Here is a 15243-nt window from a genome sequence, read left to right on the forward strand (position 1 = left end):
AGGACGATGTCCTATGCATAACAGAAAAAGTTAACAAGACAAGGAAGCCTTCGTTGAGGAATTTATTGGCATCAATCTACCCAAATTGCTTGTCTTTCTCTTGCATTTGGGGTGATTTATACGACTTCCCGCTGCAAAACTTCTTTGAGTTGCATTGTGTTTCAGACTTAACTTTAGGGTGATGGTCCTTGGGACATTGGTCATGCTTTGCTTTGGGTATGAAATTATTCTCATTTCTTCCCATATCGACGTGAAGTAATGCTCTGAAGAAGATATTAATTTATCCAAGTCTCACTTTTAAATGATTCAGATGCGCAAATACTGTGGAGTGAAAACCATTCTCAGATTTCATATCTTGACAATTTTTCTTCTTATTTGCCTTTGGATTACAGCAGTGTTAATTTACGGTTGATCTCTTATCTAAATGCATTACATCAGTGTTAATTTACGGTTGTTCTCTTACGTAAATATGAATAATAAAATGATCAACTATATCATGTATCACAAATATTTCCAAATAACTGCAAATTCCAAAAATATTTCGAAATGTAGCACGCATATGTAAATCTCAATTTAATGTACAAACGTGGCAGTGCCTGTCCTATTCCTGAACTCTAGCCATATAATTCCTCAGTCGCCCTACATCTGAGACCTTCACCGGTTTCACTATAAAGTCTTCTGCGCCTTCGTCCAGACATCTGGTCGGTTTCCAGCCACCACTAATTATATAATATAATCATGTAATTAACAATAACTAGAGCATTCGAAAACATGAGCAACATATAATGGTCTGAAATTGGCATTTTACCTGCTCTTCCTAGAAGACACATTCTCAGATGACATGACCACCACAGGAATCTCCTTCAGCTTTGAGGATTCCTGCAACAACTCCTCGTTAAAAATATCCATGTCATCCTCTATATATATATATATATATATATATATATATATATATATATATATATATCGCTTCAAATTATGAACGAATACAATTTTCTATCCTCCGAACGTTTGAGAAGAATAGAAAAATACCTTTACTCTCTTGAGTAAATCGTAGCCAGACATTCCTGGCATAGAGTAGTCGGTCATTATCATGTTCACCTGAATGTTCTGAATCAGAAACGATATGTAGGACTATATGTGATAGAAAAAATCGATCCAGCTAACAATCCAATATTAATAGAGTGATTACCAAAATTTTGGACATTCTTTTTTGCAAATTTACACAAAATATCTATAATAATTTGTAAATTCAAAATATCTATAATAGTTTTTTCAAGGAAAAGCATGGCCGAAAACCAGTAAATAACATTGAGGTAGACTAATATACCCCAATCAAAGAATTATAACAAAGCATTTGCCAAACTACATTCAGTACAATAAATTAAACTAAATATTTGCGAAACAACATTCAGTACAATCAGTTAAACTAATCCCTTGGAACATTAATTAATTTGTTGCTTTCAACTACTCACATCTACAGCGTTGTGATCATCTCCCGATCCCAGAAACTCCAGAGCACTTTTCCCACTATCCACTGTGGTTACTGCAATCTCACACATAAATACATAATAAGTTTGCAAATCAATAAAATGGCTTCAAGAATAAAACCCAGCAGAAATCAAACAAACCAATAATGATCTTTCATAGTCTTAATTAATACAATATTACCTTTGTAACAGGAGTTCTTCAATATCTTTTCGATGACTTTTCGATCTGTAATGCTGTCATCCACCGCCAGCACGTGATGCTGCGAAGTGCTGTCTGCCTCTTCTATTGATTCATCTGAAGTCGAAGGGTGCATGGTGTCATCTGTCCTGGAATGCGAACCTTCCGATCCTTTTCTGTCCATTAGAGTTTATCGAACAAGGATGCCCACGGGCCAAAGTGCCTTTACAACAAACAAAATGATCTGATTGCTTAAAGGCGTGGATGAATTCCAACGTACAAAAGCGGCGGTGAACCAAAATAATCAAAATCGAAATAAGGATCGATAGATCGCTGAAAAGATGATGTGGCCTTGTGATGCTAGGGTTGACTAAAATCCCAAAATATCTTGAACAGATATTTCGGTGGACTTACAGGGAGGATTTTTTTATCGTTGTTGGGCTATATCACAGACGCTTGGACACCCAAAACCATCCCCGATCTTGCCAGTTCAAAAACAGTCCCCGAATTCCATATGTACAAAAACACAAAAGATTGCAATCTAAGTAGGGGAGGATTATGCGGGCAATTCAATCCGACTGAGATAAACTTGATCTCCTCCACATTATGGTGCAGACGATCTCTAAAGTATCATTCTGAAAATCACATGCATTGCAAAAACAGGATACATGATCGATTCGCTTCCCAATCAGATTGCTCGACTCAAATTTTCCACCAACATGCGTGTGCTACTTCAATTGGGTTCGATAGCCCTACATGGCAAATCCCCACAAAATTGCTGACCTCGCCGAACCCAACGCAAGCTTAACTCGTAAATTATGTTTTTCGTCTCTCATGTCCCAATTAAATAGCACTCAAAAATCCATATTATCATAAGAAAATTTTTTAAAAATCTTCTATCTTTAGCCCATTGAAGGAGTTTAACAGATTAATTTTTCTCTTCCGTAAATAATATAATTAATTATGAAATTATTACTTAAATTATCAAATAAAAAATGACATGAATATATAAATAAATAAATTATTATATTAAAATCATTAATTTAAAAATAAATAAATAATATCCATTTACATATATCAACTACATAATTGTGTTAGTATAATTTGAATCATCAACATTCTCGACATAAAATTGGCAAATTAAATTATGAATAAGACTTCCTCCTTAATTATACCCATATGTTTCCATTTATCATCTTAGGTCTCTCTCCGCAAGTCACCATGTAGGTAGAAGAGTCTTTGAACTTTATAGATATGATTGATTTCCATATTGAATTCAACAGATATGGTTTATTTTTCCAAGATATAGCAAATTTCATATGCTCATGTTTACGACACCGTTATGTTATAGGGGTTCGATTAGTTTAGTGTTTCTTATGTTCAATAAGATAATTTAAAATGCAACGGGAAACTGCTAAACGGGTATGGTTGAAAGCATATAATAAAAATAGAACATGTCAATAGTGTTTTGGCATTATGGCTAGTTTGTTGGTTTTGATTAGTTTGTTGCCTTTGATGTCAACTTGGTCTTATCACACTCTTGGTGATTGGCAACAAGATTGTAGGAGTATGTAGAGGTTGGCTTCAATAGGTTAATGATGCTTCGAGGAGTTGCAATGGAAATGTATAGGTTGGACAAGCTTTGGAAGTGCTTGGCAAGGTGAAGTAGAAGTGTGGAAGAATTTTGGTAGAGTAATTATAATTTTCCTCAAGTTAGCACATCATCACTCGGAAGATAACTAGCACATAGTGATGATTGCAACATCTTCATTGGGATCCAAGATTATCCCGGTGATGATCTTCTCTGCGAGCCATGCCTATCCTCATGATGATCCGTGTAGGTGAAAATGTGAATTATCTTGGGCTTTAACCACTGTAATTGCTCATGGTAATGTTTAGAATGCTCGATTTAATCCTCCATAGTGAGAATGAAATTAATGGTTGAAGGTATGGTTTGACTTGATCATCAAATTATCCACAGTAAAGGCCCATGGTAAATATCATCTCTAACACTATAAATTTTTCACCAAGAGCACACTTGAGATACAAATCTAGGATGGAAAAGTAATCTGAAGGGTGCCATCAAAATATTTGGAGTATGATCAGAGGATGATTTTTTATAATTGTGCATTGTTTTCACCCTTATGTTTTCATTCATGTTCTGGCCCAAAGTGATTCTTGTTCATTGATCTGCTACAATTGGTAAAAGCGAAAGCGACTTCCTTGTCTCCAGTAATGATGGTATACTATAAATTGACTCAAGTACAGTTTGAATGAGACAATTTTTGATCTGGTTTGTAGATTTGATGCAATGGTAAAGATATCTAATCATAGATTTCAGATTTTTGTGGTATTATTTTGTAGAAGAAGAATTCAAATTATCCATAGTAGTTGTCATAGTTTGTCAACATTTAGAATCCCAAATTGGATCCATAATTCATAACTTGTAATTGCATTGTGCTGAAAATTCTATAGATTTGTGACATGCTATAATAGAACCAATGAGAATGTTGGAGTTCACATTAATTCGTTGCATCAAGTTAAATATATAACATTGCTTTGGTGTAGATTTGATATGGAAATAGAGATAGTGATATTAGATATTTTATTTTGGCATATTTGTTGCAGACGATAATGAATGCTGGCCTAAGCTTGATGTGCTTACTAATGAGTTGCAAGGTTTATGCGATGGTAGTTCTTTCTTGTGTCATTTGAAACAAAAATCAATGGATCCCTGAATATAGTTTGCAAAGATTAGAGCTTACCAGTAGTAAGAGTTATGGTAGAGCTACAATTAGAAGATGTGATGGACCAAGCCTAGTGCTAATAATGATACTTGCAGGGTCTAGATGTTAGTGTAGCATGGTATACATAGCTAAACCTGTTGCTTGATGATGATAGTGGTTGAAGTATTTGCACCCTGAATAAAGCTATTGTGTTTGAGATCAAAGATATAGGTTGTTTCTTATGCTATAGTCAATGGTATATGGATGGGTGCTTTATATTGGTGAGTTTTATATGTTGAGCATATATTTTGTGTTGATTTCACATGTTATAGAGTGTGGGGTCCAAATATTGGTGCCATAAGATCTGTTATGAGCTTTGTAATGTTTTCATTAGTAGTGGAATTTCCATATAGTTTCCTTGATGTATAAGTCAGAGTGTGTGAAGGAAATTTGGTTTGCTTATGGTGAGTGAATCGATGAGATGAGCCTGGGCATGTATTGATGAGCATGGGTATGTTGTTGAGAGGATTCACACATGCTATTGTTACCAGTGAACTTGTTTATTGTCTTTTATTTTCAAAGTACATGCTACTAACCTGAGATTGAGTACTTAAGAAAAGGCACACCTATAGTGATGAACAAAGAGAAAGATCTTCATGTTATTGATGTGTTGTTTTGATTAAGGGGATCAAAAATATGTTCAAAAATTAAATTTCTTAAAATTGCTCGAAACTAATGCCAAATTGCAGATCTCGTTGTTTTGATTCTAACGATGCTTGAATCACCTCAATTCGACACTATATGTGGAAGTTATCGTGTTCTAAATATTTTGGTAAACAACTAAAAAGTCAACTTGCAGGGTTGGCTTGGTTGTTGACTGGGAAGACTATACAATGATGTGGATTGACGTTAGCAGGTTGACTAGGCAATACAGATGTCAGATGGGTCAATCCTATGATGACATGTGACAGGTCGCACAGGTTGAATTGGTGAAGTTTCATTGGGTTGTGAGATTCGAGTTTGACCAATTGGGAGGTGCCACATGACCCAATGGGAGGGTGCCACATGGCCCTCATGTTTCATGTAAAATTTTGTTTGGGGACTGACTGACCTCAAGGTGGGTTTCAACCCCGAGAACTTCAGCGAGCCAACCAACAACCTTACCAATAGACCACACATTAAACCTTGTCATGTATGGTGATTGGATTTTATTTAAATTTTAACCGTTGGCAGATTTTGGGGGGGGGGGAGAGGAGGGGCATGCCTAGTGGGCTTGACCAACCATACCTGGCCTACAGTCATATTACACCACATGACCATGATGTATGGTGGAAGCAGAGGGGGCAAGCGGTTAGCCCAACCCCCGATCCCAATGAACCAGGCAGAAAGGGTCAGTGCATGGTGCCTACCCCGCGATCACATGGTATTCTATATGACTAGGAGCAATGGAGTTGGCGGGAACATGGCCTCTGGCCCGCACCCCTCTCCACATTGTGTGCCACATGACTGAAGTGCTAGTGTCCTATATTATAGTAGTCAAAAACAAGTTTCGTCTTTCAAATTTATTTTGGAAAATGTGTAAAGGTTTTTCTATGATCTCTTAGAGATCAAGTTATTGGTCTTATTAAAGAATGAAATATTTCAGTATTGATGTAATTATGTTAGAGTGTGTGAAAGATGATGTAAAGGTAGTTATGGATTCCCTAAATATTGAGTCAAGTAAGTCTAGCATCGATGTCTAAAAAAAATCATGAGTGAGGTCATAGTGAATCTTGTCTTCTCATCATTGGCACAAATTAGTGGGGTCAAGATAGTCAGTTAGGTTGTCAAATCATATTGTTCAATGACATCACCACCAGTACAATGATTATGAGAAATACATTGTGCTTCTTTCAGTTGTTTTTCTTTCATGATTAAGGCTCAAAATCGCAATGGTCTTCTTTGAAATTATGGTTTGGTCGCCTTGGGAGTTCAAAAACTTGTTTTAGTATCTAAAATACCAGAGATCCATTCTTTGTTTCATCGAAATATTTCTAGACATTGTTTGAATTTCCCTGTGCTAAGTCTGCAGGGGAGGTGTTACGCTCAGACACAATCATTGCGTTTCTTTAAGAGAAAAGATTATCGCCACTTCTAGGTTCCAATTCCTCATTTTCTTGGATGATTTGTCTTGCATGTTGTCTAATTTGTCCTTACCAATGGAAGAAAACACACAGATGACCTTGCAAACTTCAAACTTTTAGCTCACTACATTTTCTATGTTGTGCCTGCACAATACGCTACGCTTTCACATAGTCATTGCGTTTTCTATTTTTCTTGTGTCAACTATTCGAAACCTTGCTTTCCACCTGTATCCTAGATTCGTACAATTCCATATTAATGGTTTGGAGTTTCAACAACCTTGTATTGTTTCTCTAAACATAAAGAAATTTGTTTTCCTCATGCACTACGCTTTCTTGTGACGCTTGTGTATTTGAATTTCCACTGTAGGTGAAAACAAGTAACTGATGAATGTGGGTCTCAAAGTTTAGTTTTGTTGTTTGAATTTTTCAAAATAGGGATTTTCATTTAAATTTTTCCATTAAGCCCTCATCTAAATCCCTAATTCCTTAGTTGTTACACTATTGCTGTGCTAGTTGTCAAATATTGGAAATTGCACTGAAAAAACCCTATAATTCATCTTTGTTGCAAGCCATGACAATTATGACAGAAAAACAACAAAGGATGAGACATAGTCAAATTTGAGCCTCAAGACCTTATCTTTATAAACTCAGATCCAATAATTAGGGTTGAATTTGAAAAAACTGGCAGCATCAGATTTTGTGAGAAGATCCAAGGTTATAGTGTTCAATTGACCAAAGAGTTTACCTTGAATTTCACCAAGGTAGATGTTAAGATTGGAGATTTGAGTTTTCCAGTATTAGATGTCACCATTTCAATTGCTATAGAGATTCCTTTACAAAGAGAATAGTGTTTCAAGGGCATGCCTCTAGATATAATCAACTACAAGGATTTCTTAAAGCCAAAGTACAAAAACAAGGAGTATGGAGCTATTGTGCTAAGAGAATATCTGGTAGAAACCTACAAAAAAATTCTTAAGGTAATCTAGAGATACTTCACTTGTGAAGGCAGATTTGGGAGGATATATCAATATCATTTTAGGCTATTGATGCATTTCACAAGAAAATTCTCTTTGAATCTTCCTTTCTATTTGTTCAGAAGCCTTAGCAAGATGGAAGATAAGGTTCAAGGTAAGCAAAGTCAAGTGGAGCCTAGTCTTTTCCATTTCTCTCTGACTAAATTGTTAGTGGTAGAAGAACTAAGGAAGAGGGATCAACCATGGAAAGCATTCATAGATTCATTCAAGTTGGCAGCTGAGTTACCAACTAGCCCTTGGACTAAAAAGGATGTGCCTTCATCTGTGGAAAGAGATGTGCAATCACCAGTTGAAAGCTCAGTAAAAGGTCATCAACTTTAGTTGATCCATCAGAAAAGAAAAGGGGCAAAAAGCTTCATTTTTCTCTTGAGGTAGTGAAAGTTCCCAAGAAGCCACTTACAGGAGTTGTTGCAAAGAAATTTCCTATGGAACAACTACCTGAACAACCAACTAAAGTTCTAGATACCATATGAGAGGATGATGTTCTAGATGATAATGATAAGGAGACCTTAGAATTTCAAGAACAGATGAAGAAGGCACACCTGGTCATTGCCCACTACAACATGACAACATGGAGTTGAAGAATACTGGTTTAGAAAGGAAACCTAAGATTGGTGAAATAGAACCAGTGATGAAGATAACTCCATATGTCACCAAGTCCAAAGGTAAAGTGAAGGTAGTAACCAAGGACATTCAAACTTTAAAGGCTTCATCAGTAATAATTCCTGTGACCATGTCTTCAGCAAGAAAGTTGTAGTTGCAGAAGGAAGAGTCAGTGAAAAAAGAGAAGAAGGTTGAGGTGGAAGAAGGGAAACATAGTTTCCATAGGCCGAGGAAGCAATTGAAGAAAGCTCAAAATGAGATCACTAGACTTAAGAAGAAATATGAAAGGGCTATACAAAAGATACATGATTATTTGAACATGTGTGAGGCAACATTGTCAAATGCTAAGTATATGTTGTAGAGAACTCTGCGTTTTCATAGGCAACTCAAGAACATATGCCAAAAAAACCTCACCTTCAGGAAGGAGCCAAGGGCAGCTAAACAAAAGTTGCAGGAAATACAAGAGAAGGACATAGGAAAGCTTGATTTTTTGGCTGAGATAGCCAAAGTCTGAGTCTTGAAGCAGGTAATTGAAACAATTTTGTTTTTTCCCTTTTTTCACAAGTATACTAGTTGAATGGGGTTGGATAAGGAGGTTGAGAGTTTTATATTATTCATGTAGTCTCTTAGGAGCACAATCAGTCAATTTTTTGAAGCTTATGAAACTTTTTCCAAAGGGAGCAGTTCACATAGCAATGCTGCATTTTTGACAAAGCACTAGGGTTTGGTAAAAATGTGAAGTTTTGGCATATTTTTTGTGAGTGGGAAATTGAAAAAGGATTTTAATACTATTAGTATCATCATAAGGTTGTTTATTTTATTCAAAGAACTCATCACTAGTTAGAATTGTGAACGAAAAATTTCACTGTGCTTTCACACAAGTGTTATGCTTTTATTGTAGGTGGATTTTTTGAAAGATGGAAGATTTTCAAAATGAAAGGAGGTTTCTCAAGGGGAAGTTGATGATGTACAAGTTATTTTTTATATGCATGACTCATTCAGAGGCTTAAAAAGTGGTCAAAACATGTCAAACCATCAACTTGTTACATTTCTACTGGAGTAGGAAGTAGCGCAGCGTCGACGTTGTGCTTTCACACAATCAACCCTTTGACCGTAAAATTTGAGTCTAAGTATTATGCAATTAATTTTTATGGTCATGATTAATATTATGAGGAGTCTAATATATTCAAGACTTGTTTTAGGCATTGCATTCAATGTAATTTGTTTGAGAAATATTTGGTCAAAACAATTTCCTAGTTTTTAGAGAAGCAGTTCTATATTCACTGCAGTAGGGAGAAACATAAATATTTTTGGGGAATTCAGTTCATAAAGGAAGGAAATTTTTTTTTATTATGTATATATTATGTATTTTTTATTAAGAAATGGTTGTTCAGGGTTAGAAGAAGAAACATTGTGCATTGTACTTTTCTGATATTTTTTCAGTGAATGAAGAAGACTGAGGTCTGATTTTACAGGGATTCATGTGTCAGTTTCTAATGGTGATGTGCTTTCTTGTGTTGTAAGTTTTCTCTCTTGTTATCATCATGCTTGAATGTATATCTTCATGTTTGGTTAAGTAAGGATTTATCTCGTAACTCATTTTCAAAGTGCTTTGTTATAGCTTACTGAACAATTAATGTTTTTCGTCTTTAATGACATCTAGAATTAATCCTTCAGTTAGATTCTTTATATGTCATTTTTCCACCATTCCTCTACTCACCCTTCTACAATGAATTTAATTAAAAACAACAGAAGGACCGCCTACCTTTCCCCTATCGAGAGATCCCTCATCTCTTCATCCTCTCACTAGAAAATCAATCAACTTAACATGACTCCATGCCCAATGGATTTTCCCTCTTCCCTACCATAAAATGGTTAAAACCTATTCCCCTCTAATCTCCATACCTATTCTAATACCTAAGTGACTGAATATTTAGACAAAGAGAGCCCTCTATGAAGTAGGAAGGGCTAGATTCTAGTTTCAAAGTGGTTTGTGGTTACCTTTGGGTTCATCTCCTCAACCTGGAGGAATTACAAAGTGCTAACACGAAGAAAAGGGCGAAAGTTAGACTGCGAGAGCCTAACTAAGTGTTCAACAATTTGCACCAATTTCAATGGAATTTACACCATCCTCATGCCATATTATCACCTATCTGTTCTTCCAAAGGAGCAAAACATTACCCGTTTTGTGAATTTGCAGGACAAATAGCAGAGAAATGGAGGAGGCCTAACTTGGCCATTTTCATCCTTTTTGAGCCCAAGAAGAGCACACACAAGGGTTTTTGGGTGTTCTGGACACAATAGAAACACAATTTTTTTGATTTGAGAATTGTATGTTGATTTAATTGACATTTTGTGAATATAATATAAAGGTCCAACATTGCAAGATGGACCTAGAGACATAGCCAATGAGGGGTGAACTCCGTCATCAAATTACTATTTTTTGATGCTCCATGTTGTCTATTTTTCTCTGGTTATATCTGGAAAAATTAACTAGAATTAATAATTTTATGTGCTTTTGCAATTTCAATCCATTGCCCACAAGACATAAACTAGCTTGCAAACTTTTTCAAGAAACCTTCAATTTTTAATTTCAGACCAGTTTGGTATCAACGCATGATTGTTTTGAAGGTTTGAATATTTTTGTAAGTGTTTTTGAATGATTAAAAGGTCTAAGTTGAGAAAAGGAGAAGGAGTGATTGAAGAACCAAACCCTCAAATTGGTTCAAGGAGGCCTCAAACTCCAAAAGCTCCACCAGTCATGGCACATGAAGAAGGATAGGAGATGATGTCTGAGGATGAGAGAGATTTCAAAAAGGATTTCTATGATATGTAAGAGATGGTAAAAATTTTGTACAATGAGAGGACAACAAAGTTGGATGGAGAAATTTCTAATATGAAAAAGGTAATGGTGGTGATGGGAGAAAGCCTCCACTTCCACCTCCTCCTTCAACTCCATCTTCATCTCCATCCTCACCTCCTCCTTCAATTCCTTTAAAACCTAGACATACTCCTCCTAGCTATCCAAAAGGACATGTTAAGTCTCCTTTTCTTAAGCTTGATGTCAAGTTTGAATTGCCTATGTACAATGGGGAGGTAAATGCTGAAAAGTTGGATAATTGGGTTTGTCAAATTGAAGTCTATTGCAAGATTGAAAAGATTGTTGGTGATGTTATGAAGATACAACTTGCTTCTCTTCACTTGGAAGGTGAAAATCTCATCTGGTAGGAGTCCAGAGCTCAAGACGATTCAAAGAAAAGTGGTAAAATTATCTCTTCTTGGAATGATTTTATAGCTACATTAAGAAGGAAATTTTATCCTTTAGCTTATATGAATTTTTTTTTATGGATTGCCAGAATTTTAGACAAGCTAAAGGTTAGAGTGTTAAAGCTACACAAAAGAATTTAGAAGAAGAGCTTTAATCTTGGTGTTGATTTGTCTTCACAAGACACTCTCCTTAAATACATAGGTGGATTACATAGTTATTTGATACATACTATGCTTATATTTAATCCCACCAATCTACATGAAGTATGTGTTCATGAAACTCATTTAGAATGAAGGGGCAAGAATGTTCCTCAAGAGACTAGTAAGAAGCCATCCAAATCACTAGACAAAGGAAATGGGAAGTTTAAAGGCAAAGTCAAGAAGACTGCTACAATCAAGAAAGATGGAGAGAAACTTACCTGTAAAAATTGCTCAAAAGAAGGCCGTGATGAAGATCATTGCTGGAAACTACATCTAGAAATGAGACCAGATAAGTTCAATAACAAGGGGAAACAAAAGCATTCTGCAACAACTCAACAAGATCTAGGACCTTGAGTCAGGTGATGAAACCAAAATCACAACCATGGGAATGAAAGTTAAATCTTCTAATGCAAGTACTACTTCTTCTTGTAATCCTATCGAGTATCAAAATGATAAAGAAAGAATTGATCTTTTCCATATCAGGATCATTGCAAAACATACAAAAGTTGATACATTGTTTGATGGTGGATCCCAAGTCAATCTTATTTTTGAAGCTATTTCCAAGAAACTAGACTTAGAAACTGCACCTCATGCTAAATCTTACCTTTTGGTTTGGGTATGTGAATATTCCAAATTGCAAGTGACAAGAAAATGTAAACTCAAATTTTCCATCACTGTAAACTTCATTGATGTGGAAGAGCTTGATGTTGTACCACTTGACATATGTGGAATTGTTTTAGGGAGTCCATACTTGTATGGCTGCAAATCCATATTCTATCATCATGAGAAGAAATATCATATTTTTAAATATGGAGTTGAGTATATTGTTAGAGCACATCATAAGAAGATGAATTTATCTCTTGTAAGTGTCGACCAGATGAAAAGGCTTGTAAATGCTAGTAAGAATTTTGTGTTATTAATGTTTAAAGCTAAAGATATTGTTGAATCTGAAGCTTTCACAGGATGTGATTCAACACTGAAGCATGATTTGGTTGAAGTTTTTATCACTTTGGACAAGATATTTTAGGAACTTGAAGGGTTTCCTCCTAAAAGAGGAATCCAACATGAGATTCATTTGCAGCAGGTTGCACCACTTCCAAATATTGGCATGTATAGAATGCCAATTTTGGAGAATGCTGAAATCAAAAATAAGTTTGAAGAGTTGCTTGACAAAGGAGTGATAAGGCCTAACACATCTACTTGTGGGTCCCCTATTGTCTTGGTTCCAAACAAGGATGGTAACATGGTGCATGTGTGTGGATTTTAGATATTTGAACAAAATCACAGCAAAGAATAACTATCCTCTTCCTCGCATTGATGATTTGCTATATTAGTTAAAGGATTTTGTTTATGTCACTAAGTTAGATTTGAGGAGAGGTTATCATAAAATAAGGATTGTTGAAGATGATATTTGGAAAATTACTTTCAAGAAAAAACAAAGTTTGTTTGAATGGTTAGTAGTGTTGTTTGGGATTTGCAATGTACCGGCAACATTGATGAGAGTGATGAATGATGTGGTGAGACAATTCCTTCATGATTTTGTCTTAGTCTACTTAGATGATATTTTTATTTTTAGTAAGACTTGTGAAGAGAATGTCAAGCATGTGAAACAAGTTTTAGATGTCTTAAAGAAAGAGAAATTGTATTTGAATATGTCTAAGTGTGAATTTGTAAAACCTCTTTGGCTTATTTGGGTCATATTGTAGGAGGGGGTGACTTTAAGATTGATCCCTCAAAAGTTGAAGTTATTGTGAATTGGCCTAAACCCAACAATGTAACAAAAGTTAGGCGCTTTTTGGGAGAAACCCAATATTGGAAAAAATTATCGCTAACTTCTCAATCATTGCAACACTGTTACATGCTTTGACAAGTGTGAAACAAGTCTTTCAACAGGGAGGAAAGCAATAGAATCCTTCAACACATTGAAAGAGAAAATCAATACGACACTAGTTCTAGCACTTCTAGATCTTAAGCAACCATTTGAGATTCAAACCAATGTAAGCGATTATGCTATGGGAGCATTTTTGATGCAACATGGTAAGCCTCTTTGTTATCATTTTGAAACCTTTACCAATGCAATAATTAACTATACAACTTATGATAAAGAGTTGTATGCTTTGTTACAAAGCATGAAGAAATGGAAGCATTATTTGATGGGTAAAGAAATGATTATTGATACTGACTATCAACTTTTTCAATATTTACAATCTCAAACCAGGCTACAACAAGCTAGACATTTCATGTGGATGGGATTCCTTCAACAATTTCATTTGGTAATCAGGTACAAGAAAGGTGTATACAATAAAGTTGTTGATAGGTTGTCAAGGCCTATTGTTAATGCATCTGTCATTCTTAAGCATAACTCAATTATGCATGAAAGTTATATTGAACGATATGCTCAAGATGGTGATTTTAAAGATGTTTATGCAACTTTGATTCAAGGAAATCATGTTGAAGAGTTGGATTATCATGTTCATAACAAGTTGTTGTATCATTTTGAAAAGTTATGTGTTCCATAGGGTGGACGAGTCAATGTTATAGGGGAAGCTCACACTTATATTATTGTTGGTCACTTTGGTGTAGGAAAAACAATTTCTCAAATTCAGAGGTATTGTTATTGGCCTTACATGAATGAAATTGTTTCAATATATGTAAAGGTATGTTCCGTGTGTGCTAATAGAAAACCTAGCAATAGGAAATTGTGTTTGTACACTCCACTTCCTATTCCTTCTTGTCATTGGGAAAGTATTTCTATGGATTTTGTAAGGGGACTACCAATGTCTAAGAAAGGTCATGATTATCTATATGTTGTTGTGTATTATTTCAGAAAAGTGTGTGTGTTGGTGCCATGTAAGAAACATGTTATAGCTGAACAATCTACAAATATTTTCTTCCAAAATTTATCGGTTCACTTTGGGTTGCCGACTTCTATTATTTCTCATCGAGATTCTCAATTTGTTGGGAAGTTTTGGTCAAGTTTATGGGAACTCATGGACACCGAGTTGAAGAAGAGCACCGCATTTCATCCACAAACTGATGGCCAGACAAAAGTTGCAAATAGAACAATAGTGAATCTCCTTCGTGAATATTGTGGTAAGCATCCTAAAATTTGGGATGAGAATTAGCATTGCATCCATTATGCCTGCAATCATGCCAAGCCTTCTTCTACACAAGTATGTCCATTTGAAGCTTGTTTGGGATATTTGCCAAAGTTTCCTTTGGATTTCATCTTTGGTAAAGATATTGCAGTAGATGGACATAATGATGTGGACAAATCCAATAATTTCATTGAACAAATGCAACTAGTGTATTAAAGAGTACAAGAGAAGTTTGAGAAAAGAAAAGCAAAGTACAAAGCAAGGCATGACAAACATCGAGTTGATCATGATTTCCAAGTGGGAGATCAAGTTTGGTTGTATATAAAAAAGGAAAGACTTCAAGTTGAATGTAAAAATATCAAGCCAATCAGATATGGTCCTTTCAAAATATTAGAGAATATTGGTAACAATGCTTTCCAATTAGATTTTCCACCTTACATGCAAATTTATTATGTTGTGAATGTGGAAAACTTGAGATTGTATGAGCCTCCAATGATTGATGATCATGAAGAGAATGTTCATA

General features: G+C 35.4%; 1 protein-coding gene across 1 annotated transcript; it reads right to left on the bottom strand.

The window, feature by feature from the left end:
• Nucleotides 1-601: 601 nt before the first annotated feature.
• On the bottom strand, nt 602-1852 carry LOC149233160 (two-component response regulator ORR3-like). Its single transcript, XM_089382111.1, has 5 exons — nt 1672-1852; nt 1476-1546; nt 1033-1110; nt 809-879; nt 602-698 (listed from the first exon to the last, which is right to left on the bottom strand). Exons 1-5 carry the CDS (start codon nt 1850-1852, stop codon nt 602-604), a joined length of 498 nt encoding a protein of 165 aa, XP_089238237.1.
• Between the last annotated feature and the right edge of the window lie 13391 nt (nt 1853-15243).

This window comes from Pinus tabuliformis, chromosome J (genome assembly GCF_031772625.1).
Source record: "Pinus tabuliformis cultivar Carrire ecotype Pingquan chromosome J, CPIR1, whole genome shotgun sequence".
Lineage (NCBI taxonomy): Eukaryota > Viridiplantae > Streptophyta > Pinopsida > Pinales > Pinaceae > Pinus > Pinus tabuliformis.

Coding starts and splice junctions, on each gene's coding strand:
- LOC149233160 (XM_089382111.1), bottom strand. CDS start 1,852: ATGGACAGAAAAGGATCGGAAGGTTCGCATTCCAGGACAGATGACACC. Junction 1,547..1,671: donor GAAGAACTCCTGTTACAAAG/GTAATATTGTAT, acceptor GTGAGATTGCAG/TAACCACAGTGGATAGTGGG. Junction 699..808: donor GTGTCTTCTAGGAAGAGCAG/GTAAAATGCCAA, acceptor GAAACCGACCAG/ATGTCTGGACGAAGGCGCAG.